This window comes from Vitis vinifera, chromosome 3 (genome assembly GCF_030704535.1).
Source record: "Vitis vinifera cultivar Pinot Noir 40024 chromosome 3, ASM3070453v1".
Taxonomy (NCBI): Eukaryota; Viridiplantae; Streptophyta; class Magnoliopsida; order Vitales; family Vitaceae; genus Vitis; species Vitis vinifera.
In genome coordinates, this window is record NC_081807.1 from 2,462,696 (window position 1) to 2,489,904 (window position 27,209).

The following is a 27,209-nucleotide window of genomic DNA, read 5'->3' on the forward strand; positions in this document are numbered from 1 at the left end:
AAAGAATCTTTATAAAATAGGTAGAAACAACAAAAACAATTAAAAGTTGTTATCTGAAAATATCATGTTTCTTGATTTTTTTATTTTGGAAAATAAAAAACCATTATCAAAAACAGTTTCCAAACATACCCTAAATGTTATTTTATAACATATTTTAATTATTTTCATTTGTGTTTTAGGAATTATTTTGAAAAATAATTTTACAAATATGCTAATTGAAAATCAAATAGAAAATATTTAGAAATATATAAAACAAAAACACCAAATTTCTTAAGAGACTTTTATTTTAAAAACCATTGAAAAACTATTTTTGAAATCTGTTTTCAAAAATCATTTTTTGAAGAATTATTTTTTAAAATATTCTCAAATAAAACCTTTGGAATATTTGAAATTGTTATTAAAATAGATTTTTTTTTTCAAGAACATAAAACAAAGTTTTGTATGGAAATTATTCTTGAAAATAGTTTTATTTCTATTTTGAACAAAATATGATTTTCTAACTCAAAAAATACATTTTACAAACTTTTCACAAAAAAATAATTTTTGAGAACTAGTTACAACGGTAGGTTATTTTTTAGAATAAATTTTAGATATTTTCCGTTGTTTTCCACAAAGCATTCTAATTAGTAGTTAAAAATATGGATAATACTTGGTAAACTTTTGTATTATATACAAGCATATACTTCACCGAGGATAAGTCAATTCAACTACTTTTTATATTTGAGTTTGCAAATAAAATTTTATCGTTAAAAATAATCGAAAAACACTTTTAAGAACTATTTTCAAAAATTATTTTTTGAGAATTGTTTTTAAAACTGCTTCCAAAAAATGTCATAATTTTCTAATTCTAGAAACATGTTTACCAAATTTCTAACATAAAAACAATTTTTGTAAAAAATTGAATTGTTGAAGTATTTAAAACTTGAGTTTGTAGTTATTATTTATATTGATTATAAATTAATTATATGTTCTATTATTTGAAATATATTTATGGAATACTTTATTTTATAGATTTTATATAATTATCTTATTTTAACAAGAGCATTAGTTATAGCTTTTTTTTTTTTTTTTTTTTTCTTTCGTATTTCAGAACTCACTAGAACCCATAGAAACCAAATTTCTCATGGGCTTGACGTCGATCAAGAATTCCTAATCCAACCTCAAGTTATTTTTACCACAAGTTGAATATATTGATAGATGAACTTGATATAGGTTAAGTTATAATCTTAAAGCAAATAGAATCGTGTTTCCTATACGATTGATTCAAATTGATCTTCATTTTTTATATCGTATTGTAAAATTACCATAAAATAAAATACCCATGTTTTTATATAATTTTTGGGTAGACTTTTTCTTGACATACAAATGTAAAGCAAGTCTAAATGAACATTTGGAAAATAGACTTTTGACCATTTGGGTTAACCCTTTTTCATCCTATACATTCAAATATGCTTTATGCAAGCATTAGAATTCTAAATTTCTCTTTTTCTCATCTCTTTTCATTTATTAGATGCTTAACAAGTAGAACACGAGTCAAAGGTTCTTTTGTGGAACATACTTTGTTGAATTTGAAAAAGGGTAGGGATGGATGCTAAGCCCATGCCTAATCCTTGAACCTTTCAATGAGAAAGTCACACTACTTTTTGGTATGCTTTATGAAATATGAGAAGCCAAAACTAATCTCAATCAAGGTTAACCACAAAAAAGACGTGAGACTTTCCTTTTGCTTTATGTACAAGAATTTGAATAAAGAGAATCTTTTTGGTTTAGTTTATAGAACGGTTCATTCTTTACCTAAAAAAATGGATCACTATACTATATTTTGAATTCTTCAAATGATTCCAAATTCCCACCGAATGAATTTGGAGAAAGAATTTCTAAATTCTCACCGTATTCCCACTTTTGATTTAGTAGGTATGTCAACGGGCATAACAAGATGACCCAAGTAGAGCTTAGACCTCTTTGTTTTGGGTTTAGGTTGGGCTTGAGCCATTTCTAGCTAGGTCAAGAATCGAGATAGGCCTTTTTTATTATATCCAAACTAGGTTGGAGATTTAACTCTTAGCCCGAGCCTAACCCTAAGCCCAACTATTTGATAAATATAATTGGGTTTATCAATAAAAATAGTTTAAAGTTTGGTCTAATCATTTAATCATTGGACTTACTTTTTGCAAGGTAATTCCCATGCATTCTATTTTTGGATTTATTTTTATTTTGAGCTGGGCTTGGAGCCTATGGGCCAAATTTACATCCTTAAATGTCCTGCTTGGTGTCACAATTGCTCTACAAGTTTTTCCACTTAGATATGGGCTAAGGAAAATTAAGTGAACTAAATGTATCTTAAACAGAGATATTTTGTTATTAGTTTGTGTTAGGGTGCTACTTGGTTGGGTTGATGGTAAACCTAAGCTCACCTCAAATTAAGAAATAATAAACTCAAACTCAAGTTAACCCGAACTTTAACCAAGATACTTGGCCTAAGCCCAACCCAACCTCTAACCTAAGGTGTTTAACTTAAGCTCAATTCGACCTTATTTCTCTAAGATCAATTTATCTTTGGATCGACTAGTTGCATAATTCAAAATCCATTTATAATATTTTTAAATTTGTTTAACTATATATTTATATCAAAATTTAAATAGTAAAAGGACAAAATTCTAAGATAATAACAAAAAAGGTAAAAGTAAATTTATATATCTTTCTAAATAGAAAGTAAAAAGTTTATGATATTACATAATTTGATTTTTTTCTTAAAAATCTAAAAAAAAAAAAGAATATTATTATATATGATAATATACCTTATAAATATTATAAAAACATTAAGTAGGTTTGGGTTGGACTCAGAGTTATTTATACCTTGGTTTAAGCTCAATCCAAATTGATCTTGTGTTGAAAAAGCTTAACTCAAGCCCAACCTAAGTATTGAAAATAATTATCCAAGCCCCACTCAAACGGGTTAGGTTGGGCCAACCTGCCCAAGTTGCACCCCTAGTTTGTGTAGGGTTTGGTAGAGCCATGGGCTACCCCTATAGGCCAGGCTTAGGTAGTCGGTTCACAGCCCCATGAGCTGAAGATTTGATCAGGGCCTGGGATTTCAGTCCACCTATGCCTAAGCCCACCCAGTGGCCTGCCTGGCCCATGGCCATCCCCTATGCCATCTACCTTCTCTGTTTATGTAGTATGCTACAAAGTTGTACAACAAACTTGGAAGGGAGAGGTTAATCAAGCTGCAGATTCCAACCAGTGCCTAATCTCAATTCAATTCTAAAACATTCAGAAACATCAAGCAATTTTTCACACAAGGGCATCAAAAGATAGAAACGAAAATTTTTTATTAATGTAGAGAAAGTGTCAAATATCAAGTTGATGTAGTAACAAAGAGTCTTCTTCCAATTCTATTCTCAAATAATCTAATGCTCTGCTTCATATAAGCCTGTGTGTGTTCAAGGAATCATTGACAAAGAACTATGGTGTATTCACATAAATAACAGCAAGTCCCTCATTTCCAGTTTTCGTTGTCGCAGGGATAACAAGGCTCCTGTGCTATATCACTGATCTGAACTCCAGCATCATAGGTCTCCCCAACTTTCCAATCAGCAGGAAGCACCTTCTTTGCCCAAACCCACTTTCCATCGTACCCGCCCGTGACTACAAACCTGAGTTGCAGTGGCCCAGATGGGACATTACTGGTGTCCCAAATTGCGCCATAGTTTCTTGTCATGTAGGTCCATCTTGATGAATCAACCTAAAAAATATCTACATGATTAGTATCTGCAGACTGCAGGTTGATGAACAGCTCTGATTTAAGAGGGGTTGTTTGTTTGTCCTTTACCTGAGCTACATCCATGCCCACAATTTCTGTCTGTCCACCTTGGTACAGAACTTTAATTGCTAGATAATGTGGCTTTTGGCTCATTTCTTCCACCCGAATCGCTAAATTCTGTTTATTGTAATTGCATAGCACCCTGCTCAATATAATCAAGAAGGAAATGAATGAAAATTATGACTAAAACAATGGGGTGTCACATTTGGTTACAGATAGGAAAGGAAAGCACTCAAGAATGCATACAACCAAAGAGGAATTCTCTGTTTCTGCGGTTCAAACTGGTGAAATGTGACAGAATACCAACTTCACATAATGCATATGCTGTGTGTACGGTACATAATTTGTAGAATATACTTAATATATAGCATTGATAATGGACCGTTGGGGAAATTAATATGCTCAGCTCTGTGTCCTAGGGGAGACCCACAACATTTAAGGCTGGGCCATGCGGTGGTGACCTTTTTATATGGGGTGGGTGTAACAAAACCATTACCAGAATGAGAAAAAGATGCTTTGAAAAAGGCATACTGATCTGTTTTTGACTAATGATAATGAAAATTTTGATTTGTTTATCCCAAACTCACCTCTTGTATTCGACGTCCACAAGCCCAAGCTTGAGAATCTGTTGGCCCATGCCCTTGTTGGCCATGGCCGTGAAAGCTCTGCTGCTGAGAACAAAGTCTGTTTGGTTGTTGCGATTGAGATCAGTTAATATCACAGTAGTCCCTGCTCTGCTGCAGAGAGTGGTGTTCTTGCATCTTATCTGCCGGATAGAAGTTCACAATTACCACAAAATTTCAACACAAAAACAATGGTGAATGAAGGCAAAAGTAAATGTTAACCTACCTGAAAACATGCACCACAGCCAGCTCCATCTTTGAACAGTGAGGGAACACCAGCTGCAAGGTGCCCACCATAGAAGCCTAACGCCAATGAGCCATACCCACAAGCCCCAGCTGCATCAAATCCACAAAACAAAGATTACCCAGTGAACAAATCGTCCAAATTTCATCCGGGTCTATGCCCAATTTGCCTTCTGTAAACCCAATAACAATTACACAGAAGGGAAATTTTGATTCTTACATGAGAGTGCTGAGGCTTTGGAGAAGTAAGCAACCTTGGTGTGGTGCACACAGCGATCGCAGGCAGTTGCAGAGGAGATGAGGAAGAAGAGGAAGCATAGAAAGATAGCCATCTTTTGCAAAGAATGAGGAGAGAAGGAGAGTGGCGAGGTATATATGGGGAACACAAGGAGAGAGTGGAGTACAGGTTAGCATTTCAACAAAGAAGGATTGCATGGAGTTTTCTATATATTTTGCGCGTTTTTTGATTTCTTTATTTGAAAAGGCTTAGATGTGAAGAAAGAGACAGGCAAGTGAGGAAACGCGGACAGATAAAAAGAAAAAAATGATGGTGGCTTCTTTTACCGACTCTTGTCTCTCTCTCACTCTGTGCGTGTGCACACAGCTGTGCTGTAAGAACACGAGGCTTACGCTGTAAGACTAGTTTTATTGTCTGGCGACAGATTTTTTTTTTTTTTAGCACTTTCAAAAGAAGTTTCCTCTTAGCTTTTATTTTCCACTAGGCACTTCTCTGAATGTTTGTCTCCCTTCTTAAAAGTATAATAAAGTATATCCAAAGTGGGTTTATCAATTTGTTTGAAATATGAATAAAAATATATAAAAGTTTCTTAAGATAAGAGTTAAAGTTTCTTACTTTTTATTAAGATTTCAAATTGAAAAATAATGTTTGTTTGGAGAACCAATTCGATGTCTTTAACGAAGTCCAACAACATGGGTGTGGGATTTCAAGATTGATCACAAATGCTAATGTAGTATAGATTTTTTAATTTTTTTTTTATTTTTATTTTTTTAAATCTTATTTGCATTTGGCCTTTGGAGGGTGAGAAGTGAGAAAGCTAACTAGAAAGCATGGAAATCTGTTGAAAATGCTCAATCAAGGAGCGGAGAAATGTTTGGGTTTTGCCTTTTGATTTGATCCCAATTGGATTTTCACAACCCCACATGAAAATTGACATCCTAACAATGGTTTATGGGCTCAGCCATTAGGGGGAGATGGAGATAGGATTAGAATCTTGTTTATGTGCTTAATTCTTTAGTTGCTTAGGTGTGTCCCATGGTGCCCAATTGCAAAAGAAAAGGAGGTTGAAGATGATAGGTTTGGTGGGTTGGATGATTGCTTGTTAATGAGTGGAGCAAAGATAAGAACAAAGTCTTCCAAATCCGACTCATCAAGTAAGAATAATGCCAAAACACAACAGCTAGAGTTGGCTATGGAATAAGAGAACCTTCTGTTTCTTGCCCCATGCCTAGTCTCACTGTTAGGGACTACGAAAACCCGAAAATAACCATGCATTGAGATCATATCGTCATTCCTGTAGGGGTAGGACTGTCTTTGAATGATCGATGGTCCGCGCCCGAGGACCACGGATTAATTGCATGCCAACAGCATAGGTTTCTTGAGGATCCACCACCAATTTTCAGGTCAAATTTGGGTAGCCATCGATTTATCATTGTAGCATTCTGCATTATGGCTTTGTCCTAGGTGTATGCCACCGCCCACAAACATCATGAATTTCAACCATATTGAATCCAGCTGCCCATAGTCCCTGACCCCATGGCTTGCGCTTTTTGTTGGCTGAGCACAATGGAAGTTAGAGCTGATCTGTAATCCTTTGTTTGGTTGTCAGGAATACAGAAGAAACCTTGGGAAAATCTGAAATATGGCAACAACCATTGCAGCATCAAACATGGCCAATAAGGAAAACTCTCTGTCGATGAGAGTATACCCAATCAACATATACCTGCCAAAGACAATAGAGCTGGCGCCCACCAGCTAAATTTTTGTCCCTGAAATGACTCATCCTGAAGAAGTTAACAATCCAACATCGAAAAATAGTAAAGCTGAACAGGGTGTTTTCACATTCGAAAGAGAAGAATTCAAGCCATTTGTCCAGCTAGATAATGTTGTAACAACCCCCTAAATTATATCAGCAAGATCCTCGGTTACAACCACCATATCATCCAGCACTGGTAAGACATCACCTCCTAGAATTGACAACAAATAGTTTGAAGAACATATCTCAACTCCAGGGCTTCCTACTTGGTCCATGTGTAAGATATCATTAATCAAACGAGGCATTAAGTGTATAAATAAACAGTTCAATTCATATTATGCATAATCCAAGTGTCAGATACATATTTTACTGTGTCTCATGGTGCCCACATTATGAAAATATAAACAGCTGCTGTTTCCTAGATGAATATTGATGATGAGGCAGCAACTAGGTAGCTTTGAATATTACCATAATAGAACATGATTGCACTCGAATGCAAGCATGCGTTCAAATTCTTTTGATAATTTGACTTTTAACTCAAAATACTCCCACTATAGTATGCTTTGATTGGCACAGCATTCTGGAATCGTGGAAGTGGAGGGGATGTGGATCCAAAAAGTTCAAATAATAGTGTACTTGGTCAGACATGGTACTCCCATAAGAGTGTAAAGGGGGAGCACTTAACCTAATGACTTATGTCAAATCATTGTCTCTCTGGATGGCTAATATAGAGTTAGATGGTATGCTAACCTAGGCATGATTCAGTGCCAGCACAACCAAAAATGGAAATATCTCATGGGGTTTAGGTATTGGCCTGCCAGAGCCTTCACCCTGGAGGGCCTCGGTTCTATGATCACTCAACTGGCTCCAGTTCCTGGTTACCTTATCTGTTTTGACATTGACATTGGAGTACTGGCTGTATGCTATTTGTCAATCTGAGATTTGGATCTCAAGAAATAACGATGCAGAAAAAAATACAAGCAGAAAATACTAAAATAGTCACCAGCAACTGTCTTCTGAGGATGGACACCCGTAGAGAAACCCAGTATCATTTCTAGATAATTTTTCTAATACTTTTCGGCCACAGTCAGGGAGCTCTAGATGTGGTTCTAAAAATTTTCCAGTGCTTTCTACCCATTCTAAAGTCTCTGATTTAGGTTTTTTAGTCATCTTTGAGTTGCTTTTCAGTACAATGTTTTCTGTCTTTTTTCGGTTGGGTTCCTCAGTTTCCAAAAGACAATATGGTCGAAAGGTGAATCAAAAGTTGAAGAGGTGCAATGTCAAAGCTTGTACAAAATGGAGAAGAGCATGTACATATTGGCTTGCTCAAGGCCATACTTCATTACGAGAATCACAATGAAGTAAAACTATACCATGCGTTTACAGTTTCCTTTTTCCTATCAAAAAGAAAAGAAAAAGTATTTTTGTATGCTGTTGGTGTGTGATTGAACATGATGATATATGGAAGTACACTTACTCTTTGCAGCTACTGCAGTAGAATTCTCTGAATCTTTCTGAAGCAAGTATGGTCTTGGGTACTTGACTCCAAGTAGAAATTTCATGCCAATAGACTATAACTGATTTCAGCTTGCTTTTTCAGATAGAATGGCAACAAGCTCTTCTCGAGCTTTTTCTAGAGCACCTGACAAATTCTCAGGCTTCCTTCCACCTGCCTGAGCAAAATTAGGTCTGCCACCTCCTCCTCCACCACACAACTTAGCTATGGGCCCTATAAACTTCCCTGCTTGAATTCCTAGATCAACAACCCCTGGGGTGAATGCTGCAACCAAACTTACCTTCTCTTCACTAGGACATGAGCCCAAAATGACAGCTGCAGGATCTTGTAGCGTATCAATGAGGTATTCAGCTGCACTCTTTAGTGAATCCGCATCAATATCATCCATACTCTCAACTAGTACCCTGAAATATTTTTACAGAAAGTAAAAGCATTGAAGTCATTTTCTTCTGCTATGTGGCAAAGTTCCGTGATTTTTTAAAAAGAAATTATATACTTCTTCGAAACTTAAAAAGGGGAATCAGAAATGAGAACTTCTAATGAAAAACCCATATTGTTAACCAGACAGGGCTTGGATGGTTAACTGTGAATACTGCTGCTGCAAGGAAGCTTCTATTTTCTGAAAATTATGCAATTTCATGACCTTGGCATGTATATGAAAAAATAAATAATACAAGGTTTCTAATGTGAAGACATCTCTTATTTTCTTAGTAAGATTATCTTGATACTTATGACAAAACCAAGGAAATTTGGAGTCTTGCTAAGTAGAGAATATGATTACCTGATTTTTTTTGAAGTCCCCACTGGGAATGCATTGCCTGCCATAACTGATGCTTTGTATACTGCTGCTTTTGCACGAACAGCAGAAACTTCATTTCTTGTCATCCGTAACTCCTCCAAGAGAGCTTCTACCCTAGTAGTCACTTCTTCAGCTTTCACCTTCATAAAGAGACATTTTCACTTTTTTTTTAACATACAAGGGAATGGTGTTTAAGCACCAAACAGCACTCAAATGTTGGAAAAAGCCCAAGCCATATTACAGCTAATTAGAGAAGTGCCAGAGATGTTCTCAGAAATTAATGCAGTAAACAACTTGCCATGGAAGAGATATGAAAACTTCAATTGCAAGAACATAACAGGCAGTAAAGGAAAAAAACGGTTTCCTGCCAAGGATGAGTGCTTCTTTATGGAAAAAACACAAGCCTTCCATATAAAAAAATATCCAAATCATTGTGGTGAAACTCAAGTTTAGGTTGTTCAAGGAAATGAAATAACCACAACAATAAAAATGAAAACTATAGTTTGTCCACAATCACACAAAGTGAGCAGACAACACCATAGAATCCAGAACATCAGATAATTGCTGAAAGTATTGGTGAGGTACATTTTTCACAATGCAGCATAAATAAAGAAATGGGACAAATTGCCCGAGCAGTGACAAATGTCTAGAAGAAATCATACTTTCAGAGTGGAGCATAGTTGTCTCATGTGATTATCTCTAGCATTGACATATTCGATGAAAGCATCCCCAGCAACAGCTTCAATACGCCTGATCCCAGATGCAATACCCTGTTCTGAGATTATTTTGAAGCCACGTATTTCACAAGTATTGCTGACATGGGTCCCACCACATAGCTCCATGGATACACCTGGAACCTCTACAACACGTACCTACAGTACACCATAGTATAAGTAAAGAATTAGCCCATAAACTACTTTTGCTAGAATGGCTGAAATTCTTGGAAATCAAAATTTCCAATTGGAAGTCTAAATGAATATATTTAACATATGACATTCTAACATGCTCAGTTATTAGAAGTTTGATTGACCCGTCATGTACTTTGACACAAAGGAACAAGTTTGCCAAGACTATGGGTGCAGCAAGTTTCTTACACCATGTTAACTTACACTGCACAGTTTTTAAGTGCTGAAGGACTATGCACAAGTGTGCTAGTATCAGATACTTGAGCCCCAGATGCCATAGACTGTGCACATTGCTCTATCGAATAATAAACTAATTCATAATTCACAACTTTTTATTAAAATAAGAAACTGTATGCTTATAACCTACTTGAAAACAAAGATCCACCTCACAGAAAAGTCATGCCACTTTTCTTTGTGAGAATCATAAAGTAGACTTTGGGAGGTTTTGATGCCAGATGGAAAACACATTTTTATCAGTCTAACTACTAAAATCTGAATAAAATTAGGAGCTCCTAGGTTTTAATCAGCAACAATCAGAAATAGACTATACAGTAGACTCAACTTCAGCCAAAAGAGACTCTTGTGGGCATAGTAGACGCTACAATGGAAAATTAAGGCAGTAAAAAAATTTACCAAACATGGCTCTATGGTTATAGGTTGCATTAAGAAACTTATGACATTCTCTAGGATTGTGGATATGAAATCACAGACTTATCACTCTATATGCACATCTGGTATGCAAGCTAGTGATTAGTGATTAATACATGTTTTAAATCTAGCAAGTGACTTAGGCCTGACAGATATTACTTTTAAGAAAAGGGAATCTTCTTACCAAGAAGCATAATAATGAGAAGAAGAGTCTAAGCATGAACTACCACTTCTCTTTGATCCAAATTTCTAGGTCAGCTAGATCGAATAAATGCCAATAAAAAAATAAAAAAATAAAAAAAAATCCTTAAATCACTCATTATGAAAAAAATAACTTCTTCCAGCCATAAGTCATTCCTTTTAAAGTCTTAATCACTAGACAGTGGCATTGCCTACTTTTTAAAATCTAAATTAATAGGTAGTGTTGTTGCCTATTCTAAAGGCAACAGCATCAACTAATTGCAGAAGGAAAAAAATATGAACTATTTTAAGATTTTGTAAATTGTAACACCTTTTGAAACATATACAAATGAACTATCCCTTCAAAAAGCTAAATCATTTAACAAAAATGTGTGTAGAGATGAGCTTATAGTATTCACAATAATTGCATTCTTAATTACAGAAGTAGATTCTATAGAAATTTGAACCTGTTCACCATATTTTTCTCCAAACATTGCAATAGCTCCAGCTCTTTTTGCATCAGCTAGAGGCATCACTTTAGTCTGGAGCAGTGTTGCATCCCCAATCCATCCATTGATCAATTCTTCAATTTCCACAAGCTCCTTCTCCTGAAGTGGTCGGTGGAAGTTAAAGTCAAACCTGAGACGATCGAAAGCCACCAGTGAACCAGCTTGTGATGTTTCATCACCTATAACTTTTTTAAGTGCAGCTTGTAGCAAATGAGTAGCTGTATGATGAATCTGCAAGAAACCAATAAGAGCTAGTGTAAGACCAGAAATGTTTCACATTTCAAGGGGGAAAAAGTAAATGCAAAAAGAGAGAGAGAGAGAGAGCAGAAATATTTCAAGTTTCAAGAGAGAAAAAGTAAAAGAAAAGAAATTTACATAATTCCATGACAAATAATATGCAAACGAGTAGCAAAATTTATTGTGAACGAATTTGTAAACTTGATAATTAGACTTTTATAATTTGTGTACAAACTCCTCTTGAATGTAAGCATGCGTGCACTGCCACCAAACCTTGGACTCAGGTTGAATGTAGGCATGTGTACACATCAACCAAAACTTAGACTCTGCCCAAATAATTTGAAAAACATGTTATAACTTAACTATTTTGAAAAGGAAGTCAAACACAGTTTCTGTACCTTAGCCCGTTGCCTCAGGTTTGCATCTACTGCAGCTTCTACTTCTTTGCCAACCTCTACAACTCCTTCCTTGATAGTGCCCTTATGAACAAATATGTTACCCAGAGATTTCTGGACATCTTTTATCTCAACAACAGCATTTTTTTGGTTTCTATCTTCATTTACATATAAGAAACCGTGATCTCCAATTTGACCACCTGATTCAGCATAAAATGGTGTCCTATTCAGAAAAATTTCTACATCACTTCCTTCGGAAACTTGGATCACTGGGTTCCCATTCACCAAGAGGCCTTCAATTACTGCTTTGGTAGAGAGGGTTTCATATCCTAGAAATTCAGTGTCAGAAATATTTTCAGTAAGATCTGCACTATTTCCAACTGCCAGTTTAACAGCATTATGCGCAGCCTGAGATTGCCGCCTTTGGTTCTCCATTTCAATTTCAAAACCATTCATATCTATACCAACCCCACGTTCTTCAGCAGCTTCTGTTGTTATCTCCACTGGAAACCCATAAGTGTCATACAAAAGAAATACATCTTTTCCTGACAAAATAGGCCCGTTTCCATTTTCATTAGAATTTAATAATGCATTAGCCAGCATTTCATCAAGCAACTTTTCTCCTCTCTCTAGTGTCTGTACAAAACGCAACTCCTCCCTTTTCAACTCCTCAAGAATGCGAGGTGCTCTACTCTTTACATCGGGATCTATTTGGCTACTTAACTCTATTACTTTTTCTGCAATGGTTGGTAAAAATGCCCCTTCAGGGTTCCCCCTACCATCTCCCTTTATACCAAGTAACCTTCCAGTTCGAACAGCTCTTCTGATAAGCCGCCGAGCCACATAACCTCTTCCAATATTTGATGGAACAACACCATCTGATATGAGATAAACAATTGCACGCAAATGATCTCCAATAACCTGGAATTAATAAATTTTTTTACAGAAGTTATCCGCAATTGTTAAGAGAAAAATCCGTATATGTTGGAAGAAAAAGTGAAAGAGATTGCAGATTCTTAAATGATATAACACCTTAAGGTTCATTTTTGCATGATCATCAGCAAGAGCATACGAGACATTTGCCAATTCTGAGGCTTTCTCTATGATAGGATAAATTAAGTCAGTCTCGTAATTGTTTGGAACCTGCAGGATAAGTGTAAGTTATATGAATAGAACATTTGACTCACATGAGACATACAAGTTTTTGGAGTTACAACCTCTAATCACTTGAAAGGTATCTTCTCTGATGGAAGACCCCCATTTTACTTTGTGGTAAAAATAAAGGCTACTCTTCATAGTTTAGGAATGTGGCAGAGCAATGAATACCTTCTGAAGGATGCGAGCCATACGCTCTAGGCCAAGCCCAGTATCTATATTCATCTGTTTGAGGGGTTCCAGTGATCCATCATCTTTTTTGTTGTATTGCATGAAAACCAGGTTGTAAAACTCTATAAACCTAGTGTCATCACCTAGATCCTGAAATTAAATTCATCCAGAACAAAGATGAAATATATATATATGCCTGTACAATTCCAAAATTTCACCAGAAAACAAACATAAAATCAAATAAAGAAAGAGTATGAATGAACCAGAGTTTACTTGAACTCATTGAATACATACAACATCCGAATATCCCCGCTCAGGATGGAAATCGTAATAAATCTCAGAGCATGGACCACAGGGACCAGTCACTCCACTGGTCCAGAAGTTGTCCTCAGCACCCATCCTCTTTATGCGCTCCACAGGAACACCCACCTGATGCAAGAACCATCCTGACACAGTTCATTGAACAGTGTAATACTAGTGTATATTTTCATGTCTTTTACTTAACCTGAAAAGATCATCTAGAAAAATTGTTAGATAAAACATCACGTTAACAAACTGTTCAAGACCCACAAATTCTGTACTCGGATTAGTGGATAAATGAAATACTTTTTGTTTTTTTTCCACTGACTACTAAGTGGTATACTAGGTGCTAGCATATTCAAATTGGTGGCTAATATTGAACTTATAACGAAAAAAAAACTCAGCATAGCATATATGCATCTATAAATTGGGAGGACAAGGAAGTGATTTTAACCACTTTATATGGAGAAAACATGCAGCGATATGTTTACCATTATGGTGTTAACCTTCCCCCCAAAAAAGAAAACTAAACAAAAAGATTCTGTAATGCAAATTTGGAAAAAGTTAGAGCTCAATATGCATATTGCAAAAAGTATTACATGAAACTACCACCAAAGAAAATATAAATTTCACAGAATGTACAATTATGACGAAGTCTTGTTTGGCTTACCTCTTTGGTCCATATTGCTAAAGCTTCATCATCATCTTCATAAACACTAATCCATAATCTGTCAGCTGGCAATCCATACCTGTAAGAAAACACAATACATAAATGAGAATTTTATTTTTCTTCTGAAGAGATAGTACATGATCATGAAATATCAAAAAGAATATGTGGGATCTAAAATGTATAAATATTGTGCAATTTCACCAAATCCAAATGCCAACATACTGGAGCTCAGCAAGGCAGTACTAGTAATACACCATCCTTAATCAAAACCAGTGTAAAGTTCTTTAATAACAAATACATGAGAAAACTCCATCTAAAATTTTTCTCTAAGAGATTCCCAGAAAATCGAACTTATCATGCAGAATTACTGCTTCCAGCATGAGTCAGTTGACAGAAAATCACAAGTAAATAGAACAATTTGTCAGAGGAGGTTAATGGCCTATTAGCAATAGGAAAAAATTCACACATACTCTATTGTTGAAAGCTCCCATGCCCATTTAATTGCTTCCTTCTTGAAGTAATCTCCAAAGCTGAAGTTCCCAAGCATCTCAAAGAAAGTATGGTGTCGAGATGTTTTACCTACGTTCTCCACATCATTGGTACGTATGCACCTTTGAGCAGTTGTAGCACGAGGTACTTGTCTGGGAACCTGAACAGGACATGTGAGTCTTGTTAAATAGGCTAAAATTTATATAACTATAGAATGAAAGCGCATTGCTAAATCAGAAAATAAATATGAGCTGAATAAAGAGAAAGCAATGTACCGCATCATGTCATCAACAGAATAATGGCATGAAATTTTGCATTGCTCAAACCCACTTGCCTACCCATGCATGAGGGTTTACAAACAGTCAATATCCCCACATAAACCAAAGTCACCCACCTATTTTTTTTAAGCCTTATCTTCATAATTTAGCCCCCCTAAATTACAGTGGAACAATTAGAAGATTTCTGGTTGGGTTCACAAATGATCAGTACACCCACATAAACATACCTTTCCAAGGAATATAGGCTTGAATTGAAGCATTCCTGCAATTGTCAGTAGAACTGTGGGATCATCTGGCACAAGAGAAGAACTTGGAAGAACCTTGTGCCCACGAGAAGCATAGAAATCGAGAAATCGGTGCCGTATAGAATCACCACTTGTTGGGAGATCCTTGGACTTGTCCTCTACCAGTTCCTCAGTCATAGGCTGTATTGATGCTGAAAAGTGATGCAGTAAATACAACACCTTTGAAGATGGAAGCTGAAGAACAATTCGACAAGCTCGCTTAACAGATAAGAATTAAAGAAACCTGATGTGCTTCTTGTGGTAAATCGTACTTCCCTTGTTTGCTTCAGATTGGAATGTCCACAGGGCAAACCACTGGGAGAAATGAGGGCTAGTTTTCTGATTATAGAGCCAGCATAAACCCGGCAACCTATATTTTGAAAGTAAAGATTCAGCAACTTGTAATCATATTGTGTCAAAAAACTCATGGAAAAAAAGTAGCAATACAGAAACTCAAGCTGAGTCCTAAGTACCAAGCAAGATAGAATAATCTACACTTGGCTAATCCAACCATAAAAGGCCAAAATTAACCTTCACCATTTCAGAAACTGATTCCTTAACATCTAAACAGTAGGTTACTTCGTGATCAATTTGATTATTGGGTACAGAAATAGGGAAATTAATCATCAGACTTCAGATTCTACATGGGTTTCTTTACCAAATTCACTAAATTGGAGCCCAAGTTTAAACTATAATCAAGACCAATGGACAAACATCTTCCATTGAAAAGAATCTAAGCAACACAGCACTAGTAGAGTCAGCAATCCATAGTTGTTGTAAAATAGATTGCAAAACGGCCCAAGTAGAAGCGCCTCCCAATAACCCCTGTGTGGTTTCTAAGAAAACCCAGGAAAATACAACGAAATAAATTCTGGGTCTTAGGTCATATGCCCTTTTAACTTGCCAAGAAATGAAACCCCGCTTCAGTTAATCCAAATAGTCGTGTTAAGCACAGCTGAATCAAAATCTCTGTTTTTCCAATTCCCAAATTATGAAAAAGAAAAAAATTCCAACTTTTTCATTTTCCTATCCTTTCCCACATTTTCTCAACAACTAAACCGAAACTAGAAGGAAAAGAAAGGTCCCAGAAGAAATTACCTGTGGAAAGAGCCAGGTTGCATTTGGGTTGAATTGGGAAAGATGGTCTGGAAACTAAGCTTGAATTTGGAATTTGGACAAGAAGGTTCAAGCCATGGCTATTCTGCAGAGTGTGTCCGAGCTTCAAGCCTTCCATGGCTGTTGCTCTCTATCTCCGTCTGTCTGATTATCTTTGATTTTCAAATTGAGGTTTATATATGTTGGTGTGGAATGGAAGATAAGCTTTTTGAGGTGTCCACATGTTCTGAGTCAGTTGTTCCAAAGTGGAAAATATGGGCACAAAAATGCCACGAAGGCCCATTTGCTCGCTCATGAACTCATTTTGGGGTTCAGGCCCAAATCAAGATTCTGTTTGGATTACCAGAAAATCAGTCCCCAGCTTGCCCCAGAAAATCAAATCAAGGATCTATCTTTCAGCTTCCCAATAATCAATTCTCCTCTTTGCATCAGTTTGAAATTCTAGTTCAAAGTTATTAAAGGAATGCACTGTTTTCAATTTTCAAGACGACAAGGAATAACTAATTTAAGTTCAGTAAGACACAAATTGATTTGTTCAAACCCTTTCAACCGCTAGAACCTCAAATCGATGTGTAAGGTTTAGGAAAATTTCAGTAACCCATGAAAAAGTTTTCCACTTTTGAGCTAATCATTCATTTTATTCATGGGTAGCTGGATTGGGCCCGTAGTGTTTTCAGAATCATGAAGCTACGTGCAAACAAACAAGCAACAATGGCCTGCTTGGCCTAGCTGGTTGCAGGGGGCGCCCACCAGTATAGCCATTTCTCTGCCTCAATCATCACATGGCCATACAACCCATCAGCCCAACATGAAGAAATCCACAGTGGGTGTTGGCAATCCTTGCAATCCTATGAATCACAGGATTCACTACCCAATATTGATTTGCACACAACCAAGACTCCTGCTTAGAGGCCTCAGCTTGAGTTTCTAGCTGTCATATGTACAGCATTTGCTCTTCAGATTGGTCAGAAAGACATCATCAATGAAGAATTTGGTCTAGAGGAACTGGTGTAGGTTTTCGAGGCCATTGATTGAAAAATTTTAGGTGTCCCCCTGGAATTTCTATATGTTGAGGAAACTCATTAAAACGTTCAAGAGAGATTTCGACTACTGGGAAATGGACCTATCACATTACCTTCTGATACTGCATTTTTGGACTATGTAGGCTTTGCTCCCTTCAATGGCTACTTGTCACTAGTTGGCATCATTTTCTCTTGATTTAGGACAGAGACGACAGCAATAGTTGTCTCTAGATTCTAAAGAGATCATGAGAGAGGCTTTCATGTACCATTTATATAGCCTTTTTTGGTAATGCTTGTCTGATACTAGATGTCTAATTTTTGTATATTGAATAGGACTATAGGAGCATCTATTCATACTTCTTTCCCAAAATTGAATGGATCAGTGTGGATGCACTTACAGACAAGCTGTGAGAGAATTACTTCTACTACTTCTGAATAGATTAGAATGAACTTCTAAGTTGTTACTCTCCTTGAAATAACCTCTGCCGATCAACTTTCTCAACAGATATCAGTAGGCCATTTAGCAGAGCTACTGGTAGACATATTCATTGTGTGGTTATTTGCAATTCTATGCATGGTTTCCTTCACATGTTTGTTTGTTTTCCATCGCCTTATCTAAAATAAGGAGCAGTGAAGGTACATGTAGCTCTCACTATCCTATATGACTGAGATGGTCCGGCTCTCAAAATCTTCCAGTCCTACCGAATCACAACTTTGTCTTGCATTTCCTGCAAGCCATGTGCCATGTTTGGATCTTGAACTCAACCAAAATCTTTATGGCCTATCAAACAGAATGTGGAGGCTGCAGGAGCTTGGGAAAATAACAGCTGCTGTTCCCATGGGGAAAATTGAGGCTGTACTCTCTGCCTTTGAATCCAAATGTGGCCATATTGCAAGGTCAAAATGGAAAAAATTCAGTCTGGTAGAAGTTATGTATGCTTGTGTTCTAGATTATTATAGTTATCATATTTTGTACCATTGAATCTCCATATGCAGCATAACACAAGGAAATAATTGAGTTCTAAGCCAGTGAAACAAAATCAAAGGATATCTTTGATATACTGTCTCCAGGGATTAACTGCTTCTGTGGATAATAATGAAATGGTCATATTTTAACATTCAAGTGAATTCCATTCCTTGTTCTCAATCACTCTCATTTGTTTATATGTTCCTGTGGTATTTCATAGACTATTGGGCCTATGTGTTACTGAACCACTTGGCAGATACGAACATAACCATTCTGTGGCTGAGCTCCTCCTTGACCCGCAGAACAAAACAAAACATGGTCACTCCTTGAACGTCCCTCCTTGTCCATCCTGCACATGGTTTTGCATTCAACAGTGCCAACACAAAGCAAGTTACATTTGAGGGCTATCTCTTGAAGCTAAGTAATATATAATAACCTACTTGTATGGCCTTCCATACAACACAACAATATCTTTCTACTTTTCTGAAGGAAAATCTCGTTTCTTTCTCAGCGTTCTTGCTTGGAGTATTTTCCCTCAAACTTGAGAGCTGGGCAGCATGATCAATCCCAAGAAACTCATTAGAATGGCAAGGAAGTGGCAGAAGGTAGCTGCCCTTGGTAGGAAAAGGATCTCATTGGAAAGAATCAATAGGGGTGTGGATGCAGACAGCTGCAGCACATCATCGGGTGGCCGATAAAGGCCATTTTGTTGTTTACAGCTCTGACAGAAGACGCTTTGTGATTCCCTTGGCATATCTTAACAGTGAAATCTTCAGAGAGCTTTTCCAAATGTCTGAGGAAGAGTTTGGAATACAAAGTGCAGGCCCCATCATACTGCCATGTGATTCAGTCTTTATGGACTATGTGATCTCATTCATCCAACGTGGTATCGCAAAAGATTTGGAGAGAGCTTTGATCATGTCTATAGCTTCCAGTAACTGCTCATCCTCTTCATACTTCCCTCAAGAACAGAACAATGAGCAATTACTACTGTGTGCCTTCTGAAGAAATCACACTTAATTTTTGTAATTGATCCACACAAGTTTAGTTGGAAAATAAATATAATGAGAATTTTCAAAGTATTTTCTTCATGTTTTCTCATTTTCCCCTTAGAGTATATTGCTTATTGTCTCAAAATGAGTTGTGGACAAACTCTATTATGCTTAAGAAAGTAGCTACTGCAAGTCCTATTAAACTACCGTCTTTTTTCCCATATAGATTATACTTCTGCAATAGGTGATTTCAAATTATTAGACTTCCCATCAAAAGATTTTAACTTCTGTTTAATTTCTTCATGTGCACCCTGATTCAGTGAAGGAAAAACCTCATGGGACCGGGAAATTGTTAGATTCTATGAATCAAAACCTCCAAAATTTCAGTCTTAAATTACCATACACTCTGTTTTTAGAGCTGCCAGCTAGATTGGATATGATGTGTCCTTATACCACATAACAAATATGATGAAATATCATCCTCTGTATGCACCTTGATGCACTGATTACCAACATAAAAGAAAAAAAAAAAACAAGATTACCATGCATTTGTTTTTGATATTATAACTTATCACATGGTTTTGCATCCAATTTTTCCCCAGGAGCGCAGACGCTATCATCTTTTTGGGGTCCTCCAAGCACCATATTCTAATTGATGAGCACTATAGAGGCTATGGGACAGAATCAAACACTCAAATGACTGTCAAATTCGTATATGGTACTACAAACCAAGTACTAGATTCCCCTGTTTTCCTAGAAGCCAAACACATTGGTGAATAAAGGAACACAGAAATGAAAGCACAGTCGTCTACATGGCTAGTGATACCACATATGAAATAGACAGTGATCCACAAACAGATATCAAATATGCCCAGCTCTCAAATCTTCCACTCTCTGCAAATCCCACCTGGTTCCTTTGCATTTTACACAAGGCATGTACCTTGTTTGGGTCTGATATTCTGTCCCACATCCTCTATATGGAACTCATCAATTAGAATATGGAGCTTGGAGGACCCTAAAAAATAGATGGCAAAGTTTTGGATTTCTTGTTGGGTTTAATCTTCATACTGAATGAGATTTTCCCACTGTCCTCAATAAAATCCTTTTGGAAGATCCTAAATATTTACTGGGTTCATAATATAAACGTTTGGGGCTGTTTCAGATTAGTTTTCCCAAATGAAACTAACAGTATCACATTGGGAGGTCAGAGATTGTTCTGTTTCACTTTCAATACGTGGCATCTGATGGGCTGTTCAAATTGCTAGAAATTAATTTACTGGAGATTATAAATGCATTATGGTAAGCAATGAACGACTTGAAAAAAATATTAGGAAAATTATTTTGACGTATATATGAAACTAAATTGTATGGATGATTTACAAAATTTGAGCCTAATTGCTTCAGTAGGCACATAGTAGTGCTTGTTTATTGTACTTTTGTTCTTGAAGGAAGTGTGAAGAAGATGAACAGTTTCTGAAAGCTATAGACATAATCAAGGCTCTCTCCAAGTCTTTTGCAACACCATGTTGAACAAACGAGATTATGTAGTCCATGAAGACTGAATCACATGGCAGTATGATGGGGCCATCACTTTGTATCCCAAACTCCTCAGACATTTGCAAAAGCTCTCTGAAGATTTCAGTATTGAGATACATCAAGGGAATCATGAAGCGTCTCCTATCAGAACTGTAAACAACAAAGTGCCCCTTATCAGCCACTGATGATGTACTACAACAGTCAGCATCCACATCTCTGTTGGTCCTTTGCAAGGAGATCCTTTTCCTCCCAATTGCAGCTACCTTCTGCCACTTCCTTACCATTTTGATGAGCTCCTTGGAATTGATCATACTGTATTACTCTCTAGTCAGAGGGAGAATACTTCAAGAAAGAATGTTGAGGGAGGAAATTTGAGGTTAGAACACAGAAAGGTGTTGTTGTGCTGAGTGGAAGGCAGTTCAAGGAAGCTATTATATATTACCAAGCCCAAGACAGTCACTCAAATAGTCAAATGTAACTTTCTTAGTGTTAGGATTGACTGGGTGCAGAAGCATGTGCTGCCTGGACAAGGAGGGGCCTTCAAGGGGTGGCTGTGTCCAGCGGCTCAGAAGGGTCAAGGTGGAGCATAGCCATATATTGGTGCCTATTTGCCTGGCGGCATATATTTCCTTCTCTTTCCATTAAATCATTTTGCAGATAGGACCAGAAATATTTTGTGGCTATGCTCCCACCTTGACTCTGGAGCCAAGAGCAGCACCAGATGCAAGCACTCCTTCAAGGTCCCTCCTTGTCCATCCAGCACATGGTTTTGCATTCTACGTTGCCAACACATTGAAAGTTACATTTCGGGGCTATCTCTTGGAGCTGAGTAATATATAATAACCTACTTGTATTGCCTTCCACACAGCACAACAATATCTTTCTATTTTTCTGAAGGAAAATCTCATTTCTTTCTCAACATTCTTGCTTGGAGTATTCTCCCTCGAACTTGAGAATTGGATAGCATGATCAGTCCCAAGAAGCTCATTAGAATGGCAAGGAAGTGGCAGAAGGTAGCTGCCCTTGGTAGGAAAAGGATCTCACTGGGAAGAATCAATACGGGTGTGGATGCAGACAGCTGCAGCACGTCATCAGTGGCTGATAAAGGCCATTTTGTTGTTTACAGCTTGACAGAAGACGCTTTGTGATACCCTTGGCGTATCTTAACAGTGAAATCTTCAGAGAGCTTTTCCAAATGTCTGAGGAGGAGTTTGGGATACAAAGTGATGGCCCCATCATACTGCCATGTGATTCAGTCTTTATGGACTATGTGATCTCATTCATCCAACGTGGTATTGGAAAAGATTTGGAGAGAGCTTTGATCATGTCTATGGCTTCCAGTAACTGCTCATCCTCTTCATACTTCCATCAAGAGCAGAACAATGAGCAATTACTATTATGTGTCTTCTGAAGAAATCACACTTAATTTTTGTAATTGATCCACACAAATTTAGTTGGATAATATACATAATGAGAATTTCCAAAGTATTTTCTTCATGTTTTCTTGTCTTCTCATAGGTTATATTGCTTATTGCCTCCAAATGAGTTGTGGACAAAATCTGTTATGCTTAGAGAAGTAGGTACTACAAGTGCTATTAAGTTTACCATTCATTTTTCCCATATAGATTATACTTCTCCAATAGGTGATTTCAAATTATTGGCCATCAAAAGTTTTTAACTTCTGTTTAATTTCTTCATGGTGCACCCTGTTCCTGTGAAGGAAAAACCTCATGGGACAGGGAAATTGTTAGATTCTATGAATCAAAACCTCCAAAATTTCCGTCTTAAATTACCATACACTGTGTTTTTAGATCTGCCAGCTAGATTGGATATGATATGTCCTTGAACCACATAACAAATAGGACAAAATATCCTCCTCTGTATGCTCCTCAATACACAGATTGCCAACATTAAAAAGAACATGATTACCATGTATTTTTTTCGATATTGTAACGTATCACAATGGTTTTGTGTACAATTTTTCCCCAGGAGCTCAAACGCTATCATTTTTTGGGGGGTCCTTCAAGCCCCATTTTATAATTGATGTGCAATATAGAGGATGTGGGACAGAATCAAACACTCAAATGACTGTCAAATTCATAAATGGTACTACAAGTACTAGTTTCCCCTGTTTTCCAGAAAGCCAAACACATTGGTGAATAAAAGAAACAAAGAAATTAAAGCAAAGTCATATGGTTAAAACAGAGGACAAGTATACATGGCTAGTGATACCATATATGAATTAGATAGTGATCCACAAATGGAAATCAAATATGCCCTGCTCTCAAATCTTTCACTCTCTGCAAATCCCACCGGGTTCCTCTGCATTTTACACAAGGCATGTACCTTGTTTGGGTCTGAAATTCTGTCCCACATCCTCTATATGGGACTCATCAATTAGAACATGGAGCTTGCAGGACCCTGAAAAATAGATGGCTAAGTTTTAGATTTCTTGTTGGGTTTAATCTTCATACTGAATGAGATTTTCCCATTGTCCTCAATAAAATCCTTTTGGAAGATCCTAAATATTTACTAGCTTCATAGTATAAACATTTGTGTCTGTTTCAAATGAATATACTTAAATGAAACTAACAGTATCACATTTGGAGGCCAGAGATTGTTCTGTTTCACTTTCAACACATGACATTTGATGGGCTGTGCATATTGCTTGAAATTGATTGACTGAAGACTATATAAACATTATGGTAAGCAATAATGAACTTGAAAGATAATCTTGGAAAATCATTTTGATATATATATATACACATATATATATATATGTAACTAAAATTGTGTGGATGATTTACAAAATTTGAGCCTAATTGCTTCAGTAGGCACATAGTAGTGCTTGTTTATTACACTTCTGTTCATGAAGGAAGTGTGAAGAAGATGAACAGTTGCTGAAAGCTATAGACATAACCAAGGCTCTCTCCAAATCTTTTGCAACACCACGTTGAATAAATGAGATTATGTAGTCCATGAAGAATGAATCACATGGCAGTGTGATGGGGCCATCACAAAGCGTTTCCTATCAGAACTGTAAACAACAAAGTGCCCCTTATCAGCCACTGATGATGTACTACAACAGTCAGCATCCAAATCTCTGTTGGTCCTTTGCAAGGAGATCCTTTTCCTCCCAATTGCAGCTACCTTCTGCCACTTCCTTGCCATTTTGATGAGCTTCTTGGAATTGATCATACTGTATTACTCTCAAGTCAGAGCGAGAATACTTCAAGCAAGAATGTTGAGAGAGAGGAAATTTGAGGTTAGAACACAGAAAGGTGTAGTTGTGCTGAGTGGAAGGCAGTTCAAGGAGACTATTATATATGACTAAGCCCAAGACAGTCACTCAAATGTAACTTTTGTAGTGTTAGGATTGGTTGGGTGCAGAAGCATGTGCTGCCTGGACAAGGAGGGGCCTTCAAGGACTGGCTGTGTCCAGCAGGTCAGAAGGGTCAGGGAAGAGCATAGCTATATATCCGTGCCTATCTGCTTGGCAGCATATAGTTTCTTCTCTGATATATTTAGTTTCAGTTAAACCATTTGCAGATGGGACCAGAAATATTTTGTGGCTATGCTCCCACCTTACTCTCCAACCAAGAGCAGCACCAGGTGCAATCACTCCTTCAAGATCCCTCCTTATCCATACAGCACATGTCCATGTAGCACTTGGTTTTGCACCCTGCAATGCCTAACACATGGTTACATAGATGTTTGAGGGTCTGTCTTACCTTTCACAGATAATATGGCTGTTAGATCGGTTTGTGCTAGTTTTCTTGTGCCTTTGCCAATACATAGGCATCTGTTGTTAGAATGAGATAACACCTCAACTAATTGGAGCCATTATGTCTTCAGATAACCTAGCAAAATGTAAAAAGATGTGTCTTCTGCTATGATCTGGCTGAGTGCATTGATTGCATAACACAACCAAACTTGCCTCCCCCTAAATGTCCTTGTGGTCCAACCATCACATGGCTTTGCATTCATTGAATCCCTACAAAATGATAGATACAAATTATTTACTGTCTCAGACCTCATTACTATATAACTGACCTGCTTCCATTCTTCATCCCAAACACAACAATTCTATCCTAGACTCCTGAGATTAAGGTCTCCTTTCTTCACTTGTTCAAAGTTCTCTCTTATTTACTCAAGTGAATAAGCATGATCAATCCCAAGAAACTCATCAAGATGGCAAGGAAGTGGCAGAAGATAGCTGCCATGAAGAGGAAGAGAATCTCTCTACCAAGAACAGATGAGGTTTTGGATGCTGATGGTTGTAGTACATCCGCAGTGGCAGATAAAGGCCATTTTGTTGTTTACAGTTCTGATAAGAGACGCTTTGTGATTCCGTTGGTGTATCTCAACAATGAAATCTTCAGAGAGCTTTTGCAAATGTCTGAGGAGGAGTTTGGAATACAAAGTGAAGGCCCCATCATATTGCCATGTGATTCAGTCTTCATGGACTACGTAATCTCATTCATCCAACATGGTGTAGCAAAAGATTTGGAGAGAGCTTTGATTATGTCTATAGCTTCCAGTAGCTGTTCTGCTTCTTCACACATCCTTCAAGGATACAACAATGAACAAATGCTCCTATGTGCTTTCTGAAGCAATTGTGCTCAAACTTTGTAAATCATCCACACAGTTTTAGTTTGGCTATATAGTATATACATCAACAGAATTTTCGAAGTATTTGCTTTTCCCAGTAAATTACAGCTTACTGCCTCCAAATGGTAAACAAGGTTGTTGCAGCCGTATAAGTAAATAGTGCCAGGGCAATGCTCCATTACCGAACTTTTTTTTTCATTATATAAGGGAAACCTCATTGATTTTTTTGATAGGCAGGGGACCTTTTCTCCAAATGGGATTTTAATATATCAAACCAGAACTTGTAGTGTGTCCAAATAGACACAAGCATCCAAACCTTCTATATTTTCAATCTTCAAATTTCATCTAATGGAACTTGCCCTGGTTCCATGAATTAGTTAGCTCTGGAATTACTTCTTGCTCCAGTACTTCATAAATAATCCTGTGATTTCTAAGCTGCCAGCTAAATCGGATATGATTTGTCGTTGAACTGCATAACAAATAGGAGGAAATGTCATCCTCTGCATGCACCATGATTCCCTGATTGGAAACATAAAAAAACATGACCACTGTGCATTTATTTTCAATAATGTAACTTATCACATGGCTTTGCATCCAAATTTTCTCCAGGAGCTCTAGAGCTATCAATTCTTGAGGGTCCTGCAAGTCCCAAATCCTAATTGATCAGTTCTACAGTTAATGTGTGAAGGCATTGGATGGCATGTGAGGGCATTGGATGGCTTGTGCATTATGTGTTTTTTTGGTTTCTAAAACCATGACTTGAATTCCCATATGTACCCAATTGACACATAAGCAGGCAGAGGATCTGTTGGCACATTGTTCTCTCCATGATCCATTTATTTCAGACTATCAGTTGTCAGTTTCCAGCTAAAGGGATTGGATCTATTATCACTAAACCACTTGGCAGATAGGACCAGATGTACTGTGTGGCTGTGCTTTTGACTCTTCATGCAGTACCTTCAGAGCCACTTCTTAAAGGTCCCTCCTTGTCCATGCAGCACATGGTTTTGCACCCAACTGACCCTAACACAGAGAAGGTTACAATTAAGGGGCTCCAATATATAATAGCTCACTTGCATTGCCTTCCACTCAGCATAACAATTCCTTTCTAGTGTTCTAGCTGAAAATCTCCTTTCTTTCTCAACATTCTTGATTTAATTATTCTTCTTCTAACTTGGTAGGACAGCATGATCAGTCCAAAAAATCTCATCAGAATAGCAAGGAAGTGGCAGAAGGTGGCTGCCCTTGGAAGGAAAAGGATCTTATTACAAAGATTCAATAGGGGGTGGATGCAGACAGCTGTGGCACATCATCAGTGGCTGATAAGGGCCATTTTGTTGTTTACAGTTCTGATAGACGACGTTTTATGATTCCTTTGGTGTATCTTAACAATGAAATTTTTAGAGAGCTTTTCCAAATGTCTGAGGAGGAGTTTGGAATACAAAGTGATGGCCCCATCATACTGCCATGTGATTCAGTCTTTATGGACTATGTGATCTCATTCATCCAACGTGGTATTGGAAAAGATTTGGAGAGAGCTTTGATCATGTCTATGGCTTCCAGTAACTGCTCATCCTCTTCATACTTCCATCAAGAGCAGAACAATGAGCGATTACTATTATGTGTCTTCTGAAGAAATCGCATTTGGTTTTTGTAATTGATCCACACAATTTTAGTTGGATAATATACATAATGAGAATTTTCATAGTATTTTCTTCATGTTTTCTCATTTTCCCCTCCGAGTAT

At 37.1% G+C, this 27,209-nt stretch overlaps 6 protein-coding genes across 11 annotated transcripts; 3 read left to right on the forward strand and 3 right to left on the reverse strand.

The window, feature by feature from the left end:
- Positions 1-3,313: 3,313 nt before the first annotated feature.
- Positions 3,314-5,129, reverse strand: LOC100258952 (expansin-like A2). Its single transcript, XM_002281815.5, has 5 exons — positions 4,910-5,129; positions 4,673-4,782; positions 4,411-4,589; positions 3,833-3,965; positions 3,314-3,745 (listed from the first exon to the last, which is right to left on the reverse strand). The coding sequence occupies exons 1-5, from the start codon at positions 5,019-5,021 to the stop codon at positions 3,500-3,502; spliced, it is 780 nt and encodes a 259-aa protein (XP_002281851.1). The 5' UTR covers positions 5,022-5,129; the 3' UTR covers positions 3,314-3,499.
- Positions 5,130-6,048: 919 nt separating this feature from the next.
- Positions 6,049-16,692, reverse strand: LOC100255425 (alanine--tRNA ligase, chloroplastic/mitochondrial). 6 transcript variants are annotated; one of them, XR_002029761.2, is made up of 15 exons: positions 16,318-16,692; positions 15,464-15,589; positions 15,163-15,371; positions 14,639-14,817; positions 14,169-14,247; positions 13,493-13,627; positions 13,199-13,348; positions 12,905-13,015; positions 11,876-12,793; positions 11,199-11,471; positions 9,661-9,870; positions 8,981-9,138; positions 8,161-8,603; positions 6,651-6,696; positions 6,049-6,562 (listed from the first exon to the last, which is right to left on the reverse strand). XR_002029761.2 is itself a non-coding variant. In XM_002278915.5 (13 exons), the coding sequence occupies exons 1-13, from the start codon at positions 16,451-16,453 to the stop codon at positions 8,267-8,269; spliced, it is 3,021 nt and encodes a 1,006-aa protein (XP_002278951.1). In that variant the 5' UTR covers positions 16,454-16,692; the 3' UTR covers positions 7,926-8,266. The 6 variants fall into 6 exon arrangements, 1 of the variants encoding a protein (XP_002278951.1); XR_009465382.1 differs by having other exon boundaries at positions 6,651-6,945; XR_002029760.2 differs by having other exon boundaries at positions 6,049-6,696.
- Positions 16,693-18,984: 2,292 nt separating this feature from the next.
- LOC109122299 (auxin-responsive protein SAUR65-like) lies at positions 18,985-19,329 on the forward strand. Its single transcript, XM_019218825.1, has one exon. It carries the CDS (start codon positions 18,985-18,987, stop codon positions 19,327-19,329), a length of 345 nt encoding a protein of 114 aa, XP_019074370.1.
- Positions 19,330-20,641: 1,312 nt separating this feature from the next.
- LOC100245123 (auxin-responsive protein SAUR68-like) lies at positions 20,642-21,367 on the reverse strand. The gene has a single exon (XM_019218896.2). It carries the CDS (start codon positions 21,161-21,163, stop codon positions 20,717-20,719), a length of 447 nt encoding a protein of 148 aa, XP_019074441.1. The 5' UTR covers positions 21,164-21,367; the 3' UTR covers positions 20,642-20,716.
- LOC109122300 (auxin-responsive protein SAUR66-like) lies at positions 21,366-22,263 on the forward strand. The gene is made up of 3 exons (XM_019218826.1): positions 21,366-21,431; positions 21,510-21,650; positions 21,979-22,263. The coding sequence occupies exons 1-3, from the start codon at positions 21,366-21,368 to the stop codon at positions 22,261-22,263; spliced, it is 492 nt and encodes a 163-aa protein (XP_019074371.1).
- A 2,656-nt stretch (positions 22,264-24,919) lies between these two features.
- On the forward strand, positions 24,920-25,547 carry LOC100252039 (auxin-responsive protein SAUR68). Its single transcript, XM_002279016.4, has one exon. The coding sequence runs from the start codon at positions 25,017-25,019 to the stop codon at positions 25,461-25,463; it is 447 nt and encodes a 148-aa protein (XP_002279052.1). The 5' UTR covers positions 24,920-25,016; the 3' UTR covers positions 25,464-25,547.
- The last annotated feature ends 1,662 nt before the right edge of the window (positions 25,548-27,209 follow it).

Excerpts from the sequence above, each read along its gene's own strand:
- LOC100258952 (XM_002281815.5), bottom strand. The coding sequence starts at position 5,021 with ATGGCTATCTTTCTATGCTTCCTCTTCTTCCTCATCTCCTCTGCAACT. Across the intron at positions 4,783-4,909 it reads CAAAGCCTCAGCACTCTCAT|CTGGGGCTTGTGGGTATGGC; the intron begins GTAAGAATCAAA and ends GATTTGATGCAG. Across the intron at positions 3,746-3,832 it reads TGGGCATGGATGTAGCTCAG|GTTGATTCATCAAGATGGAC; the intron begins GTAAAGGACAAA and ends GATATTTTTTAG.
- LOC100255425 (XM_002278915.5), bottom strand. The coding sequence starts at position 16,453 with ATGGAAGGCTTGAAGCTCGGACACACTCTGCAGAATAGCCATGGCTTG. Across the intron at positions 15,372-15,463 it reads TACCACAAGAAGCACATCAG|CATCAATACAGCCTATGACT; the intron begins GTTTCTTTAATT and ends ATCACTTTTCAG. Across the intron at positions 13,349-13,492 it reads AGCGGGGATATTCGGATGTT|GATCTAGGTGATGACACTAG; the intron begins GTATGTATTCAA and ends ATTTAATTTCAG.
- LOC109122299 (XM_019218825.1), top strand. The coding sequence starts at position 18,985 with ATGCAGACAGCTGCAGCACATCATCGGGTGGCCGATAAAGGCCATTTT.
- LOC100245123 (XM_019218896.2), bottom strand. The coding sequence starts at position 21,163 with ATGATCAATTCCAAGGAGCTCATCAAAATGGTAAGGAAGTGGCAGAAG.
- LOC109122300 (XM_019218826.1), top strand. The coding sequence starts at position 21,366 with ATGTGCTGCCTGGACAAGGAGGGGCCTTCAAGGGGTGGCTGTGTCCAG. Across the intron at positions 21,432-21,509 it reads AGCGGCTCAGAAGGGTCAAG|ATAGGACCAGAAATATTTTG; the intron begins GTGGAGCATAGC and ends ATCATTTTGCAG. Across the intron at positions 21,651-21,978 it reads ACGTTGCCAACACATTGAAA|CTTGACAGAAGACGCTTTGT; the intron begins GTTACATTTCGG and ends TGTTGTTTACAG.
- LOC100252039 (XM_002279016.4), top strand. The coding sequence starts at position 25,017 with ATGATCAATCCCAAGAAACTCATCAAGATGGCAAGGAAGTGGCAGAAG.